This window comes from Carassius auratus, linkage group LG30F (genome assembly GCF_003368295.1).
Source record: "Carassius auratus strain Wakin linkage group LG30F, ASM336829v1, whole genome shotgun sequence".
Classification (NCBI taxonomy): Eukaryota; Metazoa; Chordata; class Actinopteri; order Cypriniformes; family Cyprinidae; genus Carassius; species Carassius auratus.
This window is the reverse complement of record NC_039294.1, coordinates 539309-557555: the sequence shown is the minus strand read 5'-3', so window position 1 is coordinate 557555 and position 18247 is coordinate 539309. Positions and strand designations below refer to the sequence as shown.

Below are 18247 nucleotides of genomic sequence, written 5' to 3'. Positions count from 1 at the left end.
TTCGTTCGTATGTTCACTTTGCTATTAGGCCGTCTGGGATAAAATGCACCCCAGAAAAAAAGCAAAGGACGATTACATCCTTTTTTCAAACACACACTGTAAGTATGTTACAGTATGTCGCGATGACACGAATCGCGCGATAAAGTTTTCATGTTATGATTTAACCTATTGAACCTGTATGGACCTCGTCACGTCGCGCCGGATTCAGTGTGTTAAATGCTCTCCTGATTGTCGCTTTGGATAAAAGCGTCTGCTAAATAAGACGTAACAATATTATTGGTTTCTGCTGTCTTTTGTTTGTCTACGTGCTGCTCGCGGAGTAAAATTATCATTTCACAATAAATCATATTTGTTTTGCAACGAATATCTTAAAATACTTTATCAAATTTTATTCTTTTAATTCATAACTGTTACTTTATGTCCTAACTGGTCTGTAGGAAAGGCAGGCTGTGACGTCACTGGCAGAGAGAGGGGGCAGTTGCTCAACCTCTCCAGAATGTGTACAGGTGAGATTTGTATAAAAAAAAGCAGATTGACTATCTTAAAGCTGCGGTAGGGAACTTTTGATGCTCTAGCGGATAATAAACAGAACTGCTTGCGTCTTGCGGAAGAACATCGTAGCCGGAACTACTTCTCTCTGTTTATGTCTATGAAGAATCACAAAGGTACTGGGTTACTCCGCCGCGGTATCCCCGAAGCAATCTAAAATAGTCCGAATATAAACACTTATTATAGGTGCACCCTAGTGATTCAGGACAAGCTAAAAACACGGTTTGGAAAATGGATTCATGGTGTTCTCGCTTATTATATACATTTTTCTACATTTTGAACACAAACAAAGTTACGGACCGCTGCTCTGATTGGTTGTTTTTTACCGGGAGTGATGTATTTCTGCAAATGGCAATAGGACCACTGGGAGGAGCCAGAGGAGCTTGATTTTTTTCACAGATTATCTGTCTCATATTTTTCATAAAATGTATGTTGTATAAAATTACTGTAGATGTAATCTGTATACTCATTTAACACCTGTTTTTGTCCAACTGTTAAAAAGAAAAGTTATTGTTCAAATGTAGTGCAACTGAAATATTGTAAATATCATAAAATATCTTTATTATCTTAAAAAAAAAAAAAAAAATTATAGATGGTCTCCCATTGGTCTCAAAGTCCTGCAGTATTTTTAAAATTTGAGTATGATTTAACAAAAATAGGTTCCTGTAAGCTATCATGTCATGTTCCCAAATTTGAAAAAGTAAAATGCCAATTGGTATTCTATTTAGAATTTATTATGAACATCAGCTTTGGGTCAAATCACCATACAGCTGTCCCCCCCACTTTTAAAATGGCTGCTACGCCCCTGATTATGCATGCAATTTTATGGCTTTGTAGGCTTTGTAAGTTTACAGTTGAAAACATTATTTAACAGAAAACGTATAACAGAAATTAAAGTACATTTCTGGCACTCTGAAAAAACGGAAGTTTGGTTGAAGACTAGAGACCGATCAAATCCCAATTTCTCCTCACGATGGCGCAGTTTTCTATTGTTGCTGTTGAACTTTGTTCTACATTTTAAGGTCTAGGATGTTTTCCAGCATTGTTATTTCCCAATCACTCTGCAGAAGTTACTTAAACTGACATTTAAATCCTTAAGTTCCAGTCTCGATCATGTTAAGAGTCAGATGAGTAGGAAGCGAGGAACATTCTCTGCTTTCTGTTCTGTAGAGCTGTTGGCATTTCATGAAACCAGGTGAGTTCGAGCTTAATTCATTGAGAAAGTAAAAGCTAGTTTTTATTTGGCTGATTTGTTTGTGTCATATATTGCTGCATGCATGTTATAGTCTCGACTGATAGAAGGTTTAAAGTGAAATACAGGTTAAGAGTTTCTGGTGTGGATCACATCCTCAAAAGTCACATGTGTTTTTAGTCCAATCAAGTTTTATTATTATTGTAAGTGCCTTATAATAAAATTTCTGTCTAAAGGTTATTATTATATGCATTTAGAACTATTCGGACGGGACCAGTTTTCTAAACTACATTTGAGTTTCGATTCTTACCACCTGACGTCTGTGATTTTCATGTACCGGTTCGGACGGGACTAACATCTCCGTGTTTTTTACAGAGGTGGGAGGGTCTGTGCTAGGGTTTGTGCATCTGGGCGTCACAGAGATCACGCGCTCTGTATGCGTGCATTTAATTCATTCAGAATGATTGCCTTAGTATTATTACACAGTAAATACTAAATGACTAATATAACAAAACCATGTTAATGTGTGGTTCCTTTAGTTTAACTTGTTTTCCTTTTTTTAATTAAATGTAATTCAAACATTATATAACTGAGTACATAAATGAACGTGAGTAATCTTACCTGATGCTGATATTACAATAGCCGGTATTAACAGTTTACGCGATCTTGCTCTTGATTTTATTATTTGTATTATTTTTTTATTATTATTTATTTGCCGCTAAGCAAATCAAACATCCGCGCGGTAAGAGCATCTACGGTAATTCACGTTGGCCAAAACACACAAGGAAACGCGTTGTGAAATAAAATATCACAGGCAATCAAAGACATTCGCATTCGGACGGGATTAGTTTTCTCAGAGGATCACTGAGTTTGCTGAAAAACGGTAGGTAATTTGCTCTGGAATTATCACAGAGGTTGTGTGAGAAAAACACAGACGTCGCAGATTCGGACGGGATTAAAATCACCAAGTACGTCTGTGAAACGCAGATTTCTCTAAAGGCGGGCGTACACGGTGCGATTTTTGCTGTCGTACGAGTTCGCATGCGATTTTTTTCAATCGTGTGGAAATCGCGTATTCTCGTATGGTCGCGGCTCGTACCATTTGCGATGAATTACGAGCCGAGCAGAGTGGCTTACGAGCACTTCCCGACCTCCCGATCATTTTTAAACATGTCTAAAAAGTTCGTGAGCTATCGGTTTGAATTCGTGCCATTTGTGCTGTTGAACGAGCCGATTTGTTGATTTATCTGAAGTTGACCAATCACGAACTAGGAAAACCACAGAAGAAGAAAGACAAAGACGGCAGCTGAAGTCTGACAGGAACAGCGAGCGCTGTATGATGTTTCTAGCAACGTATTCCAATGCCTTTTTAGTTCTCTCCAAGGGGCAAGGAACTCGACCGGAAGTTGAAGTCGGGTGGGGGCTGCCATCTTTTAGCAGAACTTCACTTGCGTTAGCATTCCCATTGACTCCCATTCATTTTGGCGTCACTTTGACAGCGAATAACTTTACATCTGAGGCGTTTAAAGACTCTGTATGTCCATTATTTATTTCTAAAGATACACGACAATGTATAAAGGGCTCCATTACCTTCTATGTTACATTATGGCCCCGTATAAACAGTTTTTGTAAAAAATAGGCTAACGATTGCGTCATAACCACTCGGCTCTCTGTCGCATTACCGTACAGACAGGAGGAGAAGCTCGCAGGCAATGAACTTAATATGGCGTACTGGCGTTACATTTTAAAATAATATACAAAATAATTAATCAGAATACCTACTCCTGCTCACTCACGCCAAAGAACTCCCCGCTCAAGCTCGCCGTCTCTGCAAGATTAACGATGGCAGTTTGCACGCACAGCTACTAGAAGATTTACATCTGGCAGACAGGTTGCTGACGTCGTCAAGCTTCGTTTGAGTCTGCGCGTCAGAAACGGAAGTGCTAAAAAACGCTAAAACCGGGCTTCATTTGTCTCAATTGAGTTCCAATGGGGTCGCTGTGTCCATTTCTTTTACTGTCTATGGTTCTCTCTCGCTCTCTCTCTCACACACGCATGTGTAGTTTACAGGGACTCTCCATAGACGTAACGGTATTCTATACTGTATATCCCCATACACTACCTCTATCCATCACGAAAAATGCATGTTTAAAATTTCTATTAAACACCGTATAGTATTTTTTAAAGCCATTTGGTTTACGAGAGCACAATAATTGTCCTCATAAACCATGTTTACATTTTAATACCCATTTCAGATATTTATAAACCATATAGGCCTACAAGAACACACACACAGGGTAACCAAACGTCCCGGTTTCCTATTGCTGAAAAATAACCTGTACGTGTAGGAAACAGTCAAGGCTCGTATCAATATTTTATTTGCAGTTATGAGAGAGGGAGAGCAGTTCTATTAGGCGCGTTCCACTTGAGGCACCGCTGCACGCACAGAATGATCACCTGTATGACATCAAAGTACCGCGAGAGCGATTCGAATGCATTGGATATGTGTGCTCTCATATCGCTCTCGCGGTAATGTCATACAGTGATCCTTCTGTGCGTGCAGCGCTGCTTCAAGCGAACGCGTCTATCAACTTCGTGCGATTGCTTCTGGAATTCGCAGGTTGTAAAATCGTGTCGTATATCATGTCGTCCGTACGATTTTCAGATAAACTCACTCGTGCCGTGTGCGTTGACATACGACCTTCCGACCATCCGAATTCGCACCGTGTACGCCCGCCTTAACGACCCCCTGTAAAACTAGTCCCGTCCGAATAGGGCTTTTGATTCCCCCTGTCGTGTAGTGTATGCAGTGGAAGTGGTCTGGTCCGTGTGGTTATGGAGGGGTTTTGGGCAGTGTTTTTCCCCGTGCTGAGGGTCTGGTTCACCTGTTTGGTGGTCCTGATCATGCTGCCTGCCATGCTTGGGATCTCGCTTGGCATCACTGAGACCTACATGAAGATCCTCATCAAAACCTTAGAGGTAGGTGAGATGGTAAAAATTGTTCATTGAAATAAAGCTGAAATAAAAATAAGAAAATTCATTATAAGAAAAATTTGAGATAAAAATCAGTTGCCTTAGTAAATAACTGAAATATGTAATTCGACATACTAAAAAGCAAATAAGTACAAAAAAAATTAATAAAATAATATATATTCAAAATGTTAATCAAACTATGAAGTAATAACATATTTTATATATTATAGTAATAATATTTACAGGTATAGAAATAAAGAATATATTATGATCATGACCTTTTTCTGTAAGTTTTATCAAAATGCCATAACTGCCTCCACAAATGAGACAACTTTCCTTTCTGTCACTTAAACTGTGCTATCGGATAATATTAACCAATAATTAATCAAATTTTTATTTTCATGTTTTGTCTTGCTCCATTCTACTTAAAACCTTCTTGTCTTCCTGTCAGTTCCTAAAATATATATTTATATATATATTTTTTTCATTACAGAAGTAATATAGGTTATAAAGCCATTCAATTCTCTTTGGCTTCCCAGAGTTTAATCACTCTGTAGCTGCAAATAGGAGACCTGTAGTAATACATTTGTGAAAGCACAAATACTTCATCTAGTCTCTCAGTTAATATGAGCTCATAAAAACTGCGTATATATTAATTACACATGATTAAGATATACATTTTAAAAACACTCCAGAACACTACTTGGCATGCAGAGTCTCCCAGGACACTAGGCTATTGCACACCGTCACCGAGGGGAAATGAAACCGTTTTGTTGACCAATGAACATTGTGGCATAATCAGATGGTATATATTTCTCAAACTGAAATGTGAAATGTGCCCTTTGGTCTTAATTGAGATTGATTCTGTACGTTTAGAGTGTAGTGTCTGGAACAAATGGAATCATGCAGTATATATTAATCTTTGCCTGGTGTTTTTTCAGTGGGCAACACACAGAATCCAAAGGGCGAGTAGAGCAGAGGAGATACTGAAACATTCCACATCAAATGGTGAGTTTTTACAGCTACAGTCCCAAACACATCTGGATCCAGGTTTTTTATAACCAAATAAAATCAAATAGGATCTATAACCCCTCCTCCCTCAAATCTAAATTCTGTCACCTTGTCTCTTATGCTCACCAAGGCTGGCAAAAGTACAGTAAAAACTGTGAAAAATGATAACAGATTAAAATAAATGTTTTCCATCATAATATATTTTAAAATGTAAATTTTTGTGATGCAAAGCTGATTTTTTAGCATCATTACTCAGGTCTTCGGTGTCACATGATCCTTCAGAAATCATTCTAATCTGCTAATTTGCTGTTTATAAAATATTATTATCCATATTGAAATCAGTTTAGCTTTATATTTGATACATATATTCCAGAATATTTTGATAAATGGCTCAATAGAATGGCATTTATTTAAAACCAAAATCTTTTGTAACATTATAATTGTCACTGTTGATCAATTTAATGCATCCCTGATGAATCCAAGTATTAATTTCTTTAAAAAAAAATGTATGACCCCAAACTTTTAAATGGTAGTGTATACTGGTTTTCATTTCCATGCTGCTCTGTTCAGCTCTCCAACAAATACAAAAAAACACCATAAATCACTTTGAAAGTGCTGCATATGCCTTGTTCACTTTATATTAAGTCATTTGAAGTCATATGATAACTTTGTGTGGCATTGTTAACAGTCTGAATTTTAAATTATTATTGATAATAACAAACTAAAAGCGACAAGTTGATGGATATTATTTAAGCTGAATGCAGTTGAGATTGCTGATATTTGACATGTGGAAGATTATCAGTGAATGATGTCTTAAACCTCAGTCTGTTCCTCACTGTTTAAGGATTACTCAGGATTTCAGTCAATGGAAGAAGAGCTGCTGTCTTTTCTATTTCTTTCTTCAGGCTATTGTAAAAGTCAACAGCATTTTTAGCTTTGCTGCATGATATGATCAGTGATCTGATAAGACACAAGTAGTGCTCTGATATTTCTCAGCTTACCTGGTTACTCAAGTAATCACACGTTACACAACGACTACAGTTCCTCTCTCTCTTAGACACACACATGCTCACAGTGGACTTTAGCCCGTCTTTATCAGTTACACCCTGCATTAGATTTATGAATGCTCTTTATCAATACCTCAGTGATCTTAGCTGATGAAAGCATTACTGATTATACCGTTATAAACTGTGTCTTGTTTGAATGTGTTTCTTACGATGGCTGAATGTGTTTCTCTTCTTAATGGGCACTGTAATCTTTATGCTTGCATCATATTAAACAATAGTTCACCCAAAAATGAAATGTCTGTCACTATTTACTAGTGCATAGATAGACACTTAGTGTAACGGGGCTGATGAGTCATGAGACGTGCGGATCCACGTGTGAGCTTTTATTACACAGAGACATGGTTGTAACAGGCATGGGTCAAACACTGGCAAACAGATATATAAGACAAAGAACAAAGAATATTCCTAGGTCAAGCGTGGGTCTTAGATGAGCGAACAATATCCAGGGCTAAGCAAGAGGGGTAATCCAAAATCCAGAGCAAAAGGGTCAAAACACGGCAAGGCATGAAAAAGACTAAACTATGAAAACTAGAAACATAGACAAAACTATGAAAACAAGGAACTGAAACAAGACTATGAAAACTAGAAACTAACACGGAAATGCTATCACTAGGGGAGGGATATGTGCAGAACAATACTCGGCAATGTGGGAGAAGAAGTCCAATGCTTACAAAATGTGTCTGATGATTGTGCGGTGTGTGTGTGTGATTGTTCTCAGGTGAACTTGTGATTGGTGCAATGGATCATGGGAAATGTAGTCCAGGGTTTACTGAGTAGTGTGAAAGTCTGTGTGATGAATTAACAGCAGTTCAAAGACTGGATCATGACATATAGACACTTTCGAGCTCAAAATACACCTTTCAAATAAACTGCATTACTGAATTATTATTATTATTTTTTTACATTGTTGCAAAGTATTACTATTTTGAAAAATATTAGTTCAACATTCTATTCATCCAAGAATACTATAAAAAGTTTGAGTGATTTCTGAAGACTGGAGTAATGATGCTGAAAATTCAGTTTTGCATCACTGGAAAAGATCACATTTTAAAATATATTCAACTAGAAAACAGTTCTTTTAAATTGTAATAATATTTCACAATATTACAGAGTTTAAAAGCAAATAAATGCAGCTTTGGTAAGCATAATAGACTTTCATTATTGATAATTATTAACCAGCACTTTTGTCTGTGTGACTCAGGTTTAATTCAGCGGGATAATTCGTCTTTGGAGCAGGAGATCGAGGAGCTGCGTCAGAACAGGCCAAAGTCGGCCGAGCATGGGGACTTCACTCTGAGCGACGTCCTGTGCTTCACCAGGAAAGGCATTGAGAGCATTGTGGAAGACGATGTCACGCAGAGATTCACCTCAGAGGAGCTGGTGTCCTGGAACCTCCTCACCCGAACCAACAACAACTTCCAGTACATCTCTCTCAGGCTCACTGTACTGTGGGGAGTTGGTGTGGCCGTGAGATACTGCATACTGCTTCCTCTACGGTACAATACTATTTCATTCATACTTAATAGCTAGTAAACTACTGTTCAGATGTTTGGGATCTTTTTTTTTTTTTTTTAGGAAGTTAATACTTTATTTCAACAAGAATGCATTAAATTGATCAAAAGTGATGGTAAATACATTTAGTTATATTGTTATTTCTATTTTTAATAAATGCAGTGCTTTTGAGCTTTTTATTTAGCAAAGAATCCTGTATCGCAGTTTCCACAAAAATATTAAGCACCAACTGTTTTCAACATTGATAATAAGAAGAAATGTTTTTTGAGCAGCACATCAGAATGATTTCTGAAGGATCACGTGAAACTGGAGACTGGAGAAATGATGCTGAAGATTCAGCTTTACATTACAAGAATACATTACATTTTACAATATATTCAAATAGAGTACAGTTATTTGAAATTATAATAATATTTAGCAATATGACTGTTTTTACTGTATTTTTAATCAAATAAATGCAGACTTGGGCTTCTTTCAAAAACATTTTTACAGTAAATAAGTATATTGGTGAGATTCAGAGCTTCGTTCTTTTCTTGGCAGTATATTGTAAGTCACTGTTTGTAATCTGAAAGCAGAAATCGTTTCACTGAAATCGTGCACCTGTTCTTCGTCTGTAGGATTACACTAACAGCTATAGGGCTGAGCTGGTTGGTGATTGGCACAACAATGGTGGGTTTCCTCCCCAATTACAGGTAATGCTTTAGTGCTGTTATCAGCTTCACAATAATTCATAATTGACAATTCCAGTTGTTCTCTGTTGCTCAGAAGCCTAATTGACTTACTATGCAGCAGTTCTGGTTGACAGTCTTTGTTAACTCATTATGTATTGGATTAGAGTATGTTATGAAATATTCTGATGGTAATGTTTTTGTGCTCAACCTGAGGTATCTCTGTCACTTTTTTATTGTTTGTTAAGTTCCGTAAATTCAGTTTTCAAGACTTCACATTTTCATTTACTTTTTCTTGAAGTTGTAGAAATTTTGTAAACATCAGGTTGCATTTAAATGTAATTTCTTAATATCAATATTATATAATTTTCAATTTTTTGTTGTTCATATAGGTTTGTTGTTCAAAAATATTTTTTTACATTATTTCTTAAAAACATGATGCCATTTATGGCTAAATGCATGTTATCACAGTTGCATTCCTAATAACAATTCATTGTTAAGATTTACATCAAAAGCACTTTATTTGCAGAATAATTTTTAATCAGTGCTGAATGATAAAAAAGCACTTTAACCCTTTTAACAATCGACATCTAATAATGACATTTAGTCCATTTTTATAGTTTTACAGTTGTTTTGGGCTTGATAGTTAAATTGTTGTTTGATCCTAATCACATTGTTACAGGCCTCTGTTGTTTCAGAGTGAAGGGTTGGTTGAGTGAGCTGGTCCACTTGATGTGCTACAGGATCTGTGCCAGAGGCATTTCAGCTACCATTCACTATCACAACAAGTGAGTTCAAGGCTCCATTTAACAGCAACCGGTCAATCAAGTAACAATAACATGGTTTAGACTTGTATAGACACTGTGGCTCTGTTCCAAAACCCAGTGAGCTGACTTTTCTACACAGGCAGTTGCCTTATGAGTTACTAAAATACCTCTGTGGCTGTCAGCTTTTCTACCAGCAGGGGCTTACTACGTTAACAAACATCTGTGTTAAAGGGTTAGTTCACCCGAGAATGAAAATTTGTCCATATTCTACTTACCCTCGAAGCATCCTAGGTGTATGTGACTATCTTCTTTCAGAATAGGCCAGTCGGAGTTATATTCAAAATTGTCCTTGCTCTTCCAAGCCTTTCATATGAGAAATGTGTGAGCAAAGGAAAAAAAGGTTCCTTACTGTAGCAAAGGAAAACCAGTCACCCCTTGGCTTATTTCGAAATCCTCCAACATTTTTCTTTATTAATTCTTGTTTTGTGCTTCTAATTCATGACCAGTGTTTTGTTTTGTTCTCTCGCCACGCTCGTCACTAACCACACAGTGCTGACGAACTAGCGGAAGTAAGCAGAAGTGAGAAAAAAAGTGTTTGTTAAGTTTGAAATCTGGATATTTATCTTACAAAAACGCATTGATTCGCTACAGGGAGCCTTTGTTCACCCCACCGGAGCCGTGTGAGGCATGTTTTATTACATATGCGCGCACTTTATTTCACGTCTTCTGAACTGCTGACAACAAACACCCACTATCTCCCATTGAAAGGCTCTGAAGAGCAAGGACAATTTCGAATATAACTTCGATTGGATTATTCTGAAGTTAAGTCACAGACACCTAGGATGCTTCATGCGTGAGTAGAAGATGGACAAATTTTCATTCTCGGGTGAACTAACCCTTTGGGCCCTATAATTCACCCGGCACAATGTGACGCAAGGCGCAGCACAAGTGTGTTTGCTAGTTTCAGTCCAGCGCCACGTTGTTTAATTAGCAAATGCATTTGCGCCTATTTGTGCACCCATGGATGTGCTGGTCTAAAAAAGAGGTCTGTTCAGGCGAATTGTTGGCGCAATGCTATTTAAAGGAGCTGAAAATAGACTGCACCATAGACAAACTCAAACCTGGGCTAAAGTCTGGCGCAATGGTTCTTTGTTATTTAAAGTGCGTGTTAGTATAGGCGGGTCAGCAACACTCGTATACGCTGCTTATTAAACACAGAGACGTACAACAGCACACAAACATGCCAAATATAAAAAATTAAAGGATTGCAATGGAGAAGAATTTTTTGTAGGCTAATTAAATATATGTCATAATGGATAGTCATCACATGTATCAGAATTAGGCTATCTATTTGCTCACACACGAGCAGCTCTGTTTCATCTCGAAGACGCGTTCTGTCTTTACACTTGTCAAATTCCGCTGTGTAAATAGCAAATGCGTCATGGCCCAAGCGCAACTGGCTCTTAAAGGGAATGGATTGGTTTATTGCACGTTATGCCCAAAAAACACCCATTACTCATTAACAGAATAGGGACAACCCATTTAGTCCATGCGCCCGGGCACGCCAACTGTTTTTCCAGCGTTAAAATAGCAAAAGTAGATTTGAACATGCCCTGAGTACACCTGTACCGTGCGCTTTACACTTTGCGTTTAGATCGTTAAAATAGGGCCCATAAAGTGTGTAAGTTGTGTGTTCAATGAATCTAATTGCACAATACTAATTATTTTTTCAGACAAAACAGACCTAAGAGAGGAGGCATCTGTGTAGCTAATCACACTTCACCAATTGATGTCGTTATTCTGGCTAATGACGGCTGTTATGCAATGGTGAGTGCGATAGTAATGTTTAGATGTTTTCAGAGCCATATTTGAATACTTAAAAAGATTTGTTCAGTTGTTGTTTTTTAAACAAAAATTATTTATGTCAAATTAATTGAGATATTAATGTCTTTCAGTGTGTTTAAAAAAATATATAAATATTCATATTCAGTTAATTATTTTTGCCCTATTTTAGGAGCCATATTCAAATGCTTTAAACATTACCTTTAAACATTTTGTTCTGTACTTATTTTTTGACTGATGTCATTTGTCCTATATATATATATATATATATATACTGAACAAAATTCTAAACGCAACACCTTTGTTTTTGCTCCCTTTTTTCATGAGCTGAACTCAAAGATCTAAGACCTTTTCTATGTACACAAAAGGCCTATTTCTCTCAAATATTGTTCACAAATCTGTCTAAATCTGTGTTAGTGAGCACTTCTCCTTTGCCAAGATAATCCATCCACCTCACAGGTGTGGCATATCAAGATGCTGATTGGACAGCATGATTATTGCACAGGTGTGCCTTAGGCTGGTCTTAATAAAAGGCCACTCTAAAATGTGCAGTTTTATCATACAGCACAATGCCACAGATGTTGCAAGTTTTAAGGGAGCGTGCAATTGGCATGCTGACTGCAGGAATGTCCACAGAACTGCTGCCCGTGAATTGAATGTTCGTTTCTCTACCATAAGCCATCTCCAAAGGTGTTTCAGAGAATTTGGCAGTACATCCAACCGGCCCCACAACCGCAGACCACGTGTAATGACACTAGCCCAGTACCTCCACATCCAGTATCTTCACTTCCAAGATCGTCTGAGATCAGCCACTTGGACATCTTCTGCAACAATCGGTTTGCATAACCAAATAATTTCTGCAAAAACTGTCAGAAACCATTTCAGGGAAGCTTATCTGCATGCTCGTCGTCCTCATCGGGGTCTCGACCTGACTGCAATTCGTTGTCATCTTTATTTTTATCTACTGTATGGCATTTTGAATGCGCAGAGATACCGTGACGAGATCCTGAGGCCCATTGTTGTGCCATTCACCCCCGACCATCATCTCATGCTGCAGCATGATAATGCATAGCCCCGTGTTGCAAGGATCTGTACACAATTCCTGGAAGCTGAAAACATCCTAGTTTTTGCATGGCCAGCACACTCACCAGACATGACACCCACCGAGCATGTTTGGGATGCTCTGAGTCGGTGTATATGACAGTGTGTTCCAGTTCCTGCCAATATCCAGCAACTTCACACAGCCATTGAAGAGGAGTGGACCAACATCCCACTGACCACAATCAACAACCTGATCAACTCTATGCGAAGGTGATGTGTTGCACTGCGTGAGGCAAATGATGGTCACACCAGATACTGACTGGTTTTCTGACCCCTCCGGACCCCCAGTGCAGTAAAACTGCACACTTTAGAGTGGCCTTTTATTGAGGCCAGCCTAAGGCACACCTGTGCAATAATCATGCTGTCTCGTCAGCATCTTGATATACCACACCTGTGAGGTGGATGGATTATCTTGACAAAGGAGAAGTGCTCAATAACACAGATTTAGACAGATTTGTGAATGATATTTGAGAGAAATAGGCCTTTTGTGTACATAGAAAAAGTCTTAGATCTTTGAGTTCAGCTCAAGAAAAATGGGGCAAAAACAAAAGTATTGCGTTTAAATTCTGGCAACACCAAAAAACATTAGAAAACTGCTGCTTTAGTCACAGAAGAATTAATTATCTGCCTTATCAACACTTACTTCCAAAGTAAAAAATAATTGCTCCTAATTAAACGAACCCTTTTTTTTAAACAGGTAGGACAGGTTCATGGTGGTTTAATGGGAGTCGTCCAGCGTGCGATGGAGAGAGCTTGCCCTCATATCTGGTTTGAGAGAGCAGAGATGAGAGACCGCCACCTAGTGACACAAAGGTAAAACAACAATAATGATGTTTTGTAATTGTTCATTAAATCACTACAAATATATAAATATATATATGATTTTCAAACTTTTTTTTTTTTTAACGTCTGTTTCATTTAATTTTTCTACAGTAATCTGCATATATGCATGGATATATTTCTCCTCATATTTTCTTAAGCAACATACCTACCTGTTGCATGCTGGGTCATGTCTGTCTGAGTCAGCTGCTATGTGCCTCACAGCACAACAGAAACACGTTTATTTAAAAACAGCACAGTGTTCTGACATGCACTGAGGACTTGAGCAGCATTGGAAATTACATTGCACAGACACACAAATGCTTGTACATCCATAATACAAGTCATCTTTCATACATAGTTATGGGAGCTGATTTTGCCATTCATCACCACTATATTTTAATCTAGAATAAAAAAGCAAGTTAATTAAAATAGCAAGCTTTAATTATGTACTGTATGTTTTTCTCCCAAATAAATCCTGATTCTGATTCCTAACTTTCTATAAATTTCCATGCTATTCTACCTGTACATTTAATCTGAATTAAATCTAAAGTTAATATATATATATATATATATATATATATATATATATATATCTAACTTTGATTACATGCCGGTCTATTCATCTTTCTTGTTTTCTGTCCCTTCCCAGGTTAAGAGATCATGTAAATGACACAACAAAGCTGCCAATACTCATCTTCCCTGAGGGTAAGTGCATAATAACAATGAGAAATAGCACACTGAGATACAGTTTCAGTCGTATTTCAGGTCCTGCTCTACAGCATTGTTTCTAAAGCTCAACGGTTGACGTTTAATACTTGCACCTGGTTGCCCCTGCAGGAACTTGCATCAATAATACATCAGTAATGATGTTTAAAAAGGGAAGTTTCGAAATTGGAGGAACTATATACCCTGTGGCTATAAAGGTAACGCACATTACCTTCTGTGAGGAGGCTGGGTCATTTTTACTGTTTTTGTTGACTTGAAAAATGCATTGTAGTAAGTTGCAATGTGAATGATAATAATGATTCTCTGTTACGGTGCATTTGTTTGATGTTATTACCATTTATAAATATTTAATTTAATTTTAATATATTTAATGAAGTCATTTATATCCTTCACTCATCAATTCAGATTTTTCTGCTCAGATTGGTGCTCAGTTATTAATAATGGTTACTCATTGTTTTTGAATTATTAGTACTGATGCTAAAAACTTTTCTGGAAATGGTGACACATTTTTAAAGATTGGTTGATTAATAGAACGTTAATTGAACAGAACTTATTTAATTATATATATATATATATATATATATATATATTTGTAAGAGTATACGTGTCTTTACTGTCACTTTTATTCAGTTTATTGCATCCTTGCTGAATAAAGGTAAAAATTACCTACAAAACATAATTAACCCAAAACTTCCGAATGGTAGTGTATTGTAGATTCTATAAAACATATGAATCATTAAAACTGTTTTCAACATTGATTAAATTAAGAAATGTTGCTTGAGCAGCAAATCATCATATCAGAATGATTTCTGAAGGATCATGTGACACTGAAGACTGGAGTAATGATGCTAAAAATCACAGGAATAAATTACATTTTAAAATATATTCAAAAACAAAAATTATTTGTTATTTGAAATTGTAGTAATATTTCACAATATTACTATTTTTACTATATTTTTGATCAGCTTTGTTTAGCATAAGAGACTTATTTTCTGCCGAGATCTTTAAAAAAATCTTAATTACTACAAACTTCTGGCCAATAGTGTGTGTGTGTGTGTGTGTAATATTATACTATATTATATTTGTAATATATCCTTTAAATTATTTTATATACAAAATTATTCTACAAATATTTCCTGTATCAACTCTTTAATCTGATAATTAATAAAAAAAAATAATTATTACAAATACATAAAATTAATAATATATCATTAATTAACTTTCATGTTGAAAATAAATCAAAGTATATTGTGTTTTGGTCCCATGTTGCAGTAAACTTCAGTGTGTGTGTGTGTGCGCGCTTGTATTTTGACCTACTCTGACCCTCATGCAGTGTCTGTGTGTGTGTGTGTGTGTGTGTGTCTGTGTGTTATATATAGTATGACCCTCAGTTTGGAGATGCTTTCTGGAACAGCAGCAAATATAGCATGGTGAGCTATTTGCTGCGGATGATGACGAGCTGGGCCATAGTCTGCAACGTCTGGTATCTGCCTCCAATGGCACAGAAGGTAGTGTAAAATAGTGTAAAATAGCTGTATGTGCTTATTTAGGCCCTCACTGACTCATTTCCTGTGTGCACAGGAAGGAGAGGATGCTGTGCTGTTTGCCAACAGGGTGAAATCAACCATTGCACAACAAGGAGGTTTAGTGGACTTGGCCTGGTGTGTAAAAGAGATTGTCTTTAGCTGTCTTGCAGCTACAATGATTGTATTTAAGTTAAAGGTTTATTACTGTCTGTCTCACAGGGATGGGGGTCTGAAGAGGGCAAAGGTGAAGGATTCGTTTAAGGAGCAACAGCAGAAGAAGTACAGCCACATGGTGGTGGGTGATGACAGCAGTGACTGAACACAAAGATCTTCTCGTTCACCGATCACTGGAAATACTTACAGGATGGTCTATTTATACTACTTCTGCAAAAATACATTTGAAAGATATTTATAAATGGGGGATTAATCAACATAAATATGAATTGTGAATGCTATAGATCCCAGTTTCATGAGCTGCACTGCTTTTCTGTGAAGAGTTGCATTTGCCAGAATATTCATTAGGTGAAAAAGCTTTTGCGTTTGAATGCTTCCATTTTTTTTATTTTAATTTTTTTTATAGTTTTTTGAAATTACATTTTATAAAAGGACAAAATTATAAATATGTTTGTTTGGTCAATATTGAGTTCAGGACATGATAATATATTTTACAGAGCAAATAAACTTTTTGTGCTTTTTTAACATTTGTTTCTTGTCAGATATATCTAGTATGGTGATTAATTACTGAAAAATTATATGTGTGTATATATATATATATATATATATAATTTATTTTTTTTACTTCTGAAGTAAGACAGCATTGGTCAAAAAAAAAAGAAAAAGCATACTGCAAAACAAACAATGTTAAGGAATTTTTTTTAAATAATATATATTTTTTCTAGTATGTCATTTTCTTTAATTCATGTGCGAGACAGAAAATGTCACAGTATGTAATGCAGTTTTATCAATTGTCATAAAATTTTATGTCTCATTAAACTGAAAATATTCCAAAAAAACATAATGCAAATAAATAGTGTTAAAGAATAAATGAATGCTATTTATGCACAGATCTGAATTATTTAATTAGCTAAAAGTTTTTCTTTGTGATAGCAATCTGCAAAATGTTTAAACAATTGCGAATTACTGGAGAATTTGTGGAAATGCCTTTCTCAAAAGGTGTGGGAACCCTGTTAAATGTCAGTGGCCATATACTTTTATTAGTTTTTTCACTTGTGATCAGGTCTGTCACGTCTATGTATACTTGAGCACACAGTAAAACTGATTACAAGCAAGCACTGACTGACCAAACACAACTTATAAGTTCAGTATCTGAAATCTTTTATTTGATCTTGGCAGGCTAAACATTGTTCAGCAACTGAAGCTGCAGCATGCTTGCTTCACATTTTATTATCTTCACATCTGTTTTAGAGGTGTTGGTGTCTAGCTGTGTTTTACAACACACTAAACTGAACCATTTGCTCATACTTGTCAAACTTTCTCTGTGTGAGCGATCCAAAATGCAAAAGGCACTATGGGTAATATTGTTCTTCTGCCTGTGCGCTGATGTGAATCCAGCACCATATTAGTTTACAGACTGAATCTGCTAGTGCTGTTTTAAGTTTATTGCAAACCGCTGTTTCACAGAGATTTATCAAAATGCTCATTTGGTATTGCTTTAAACTGGCCAAAATATAGATTTATATTTTTTTCCATGCCTAAGATATCATCAGTTGACACATAATGCCTTAATAGAGGGGGGAAAGAATATCGCAACTAAACAATGTTAAGGAATAAAAATAATACTGTTAATAAAACAAAATCAATATGGTAACATGGCATTTAAATTAGCATTTTCCAATAAGTTCTATCCAGTGAAATGATTATGACTGGCAAGTGTTTATCAGTGAGGTAAGTCTTAATGATTTTCTGTATGACGAACAATGTTATAACATAATGCACATGGAGGATTTTTTGGATTCTTTGTCTTCATTATCTTCAGCATCTGGCCCAGTCCTGTGTTTAGTGTCTTTTTTTGGACTGGGAACTGCACACACAGAAAAATACAAGAACATTAAACACATCTGATAAGTTCAAGTTGGATTTTTAATTTATTTGATTCTCGGTGTTTTGGACATATTACCTTGTTTGGAACCACCAACACATCCCTTCCCAAGACCACCGACGTGCGCTTGGTCATTATTTGCATTCTGCATGAAGAAAGCATGGTTGTTATGATTTTGTCAAATAATGTCAAATGATTTGCAATACCTATTTTTACAAATTTTTATCAGAATACATCATCCAAAAATGAAAATGTCTTCATTTATTCTTGAAAAAAGAACAAACATTCGTTAAAATGCCTGAGAACTCAATTTGACTCCGTCTCAGTTCCTTTCTGCTTTTATTCAATTCAAATAATAACAATTTCATTTTTGTGTGTTTGTGAATTTACATTTACATTTATGCATTTAGCAGATGCTTTTATTCAAAGCGA

The 18247-nt window shown here is 36.3% G+C and overlaps 1 protein-coding gene across 1 annotated transcript; it reads left to right on the top strand.

The window, feature by feature from the left end:
* Positions 1-1610: 1610 nt before the first annotated feature.
* Positions 1611-16504, top strand: LOC113067967 (glycerol-3-phosphate acyltransferase 3-like). Its single transcript, XM_026240476.1, has 13 exons — positions 1611-1744; positions 4543-4720; positions 5656-5722; positions 7994-8288; positions 8922-8996; positions 9671-9760; positions 11473-11566; positions 13380-13495; positions 14154-14209; positions 14342-14427; positions 15610-15738; positions 15812-15891; positions 15976-16504. The coding sequence occupies exons 1-13, from the start codon at positions 1677-1679 to the stop codon at positions 16073-16075; spliced, it is 1434 nt and encodes a 477-aa protein (XP_026096261.1). The 5' UTR covers positions 1611-1676; the 3' UTR covers positions 16076-16504.
* Positions 16505-18247: the final 1743 nt, after the last annotated feature.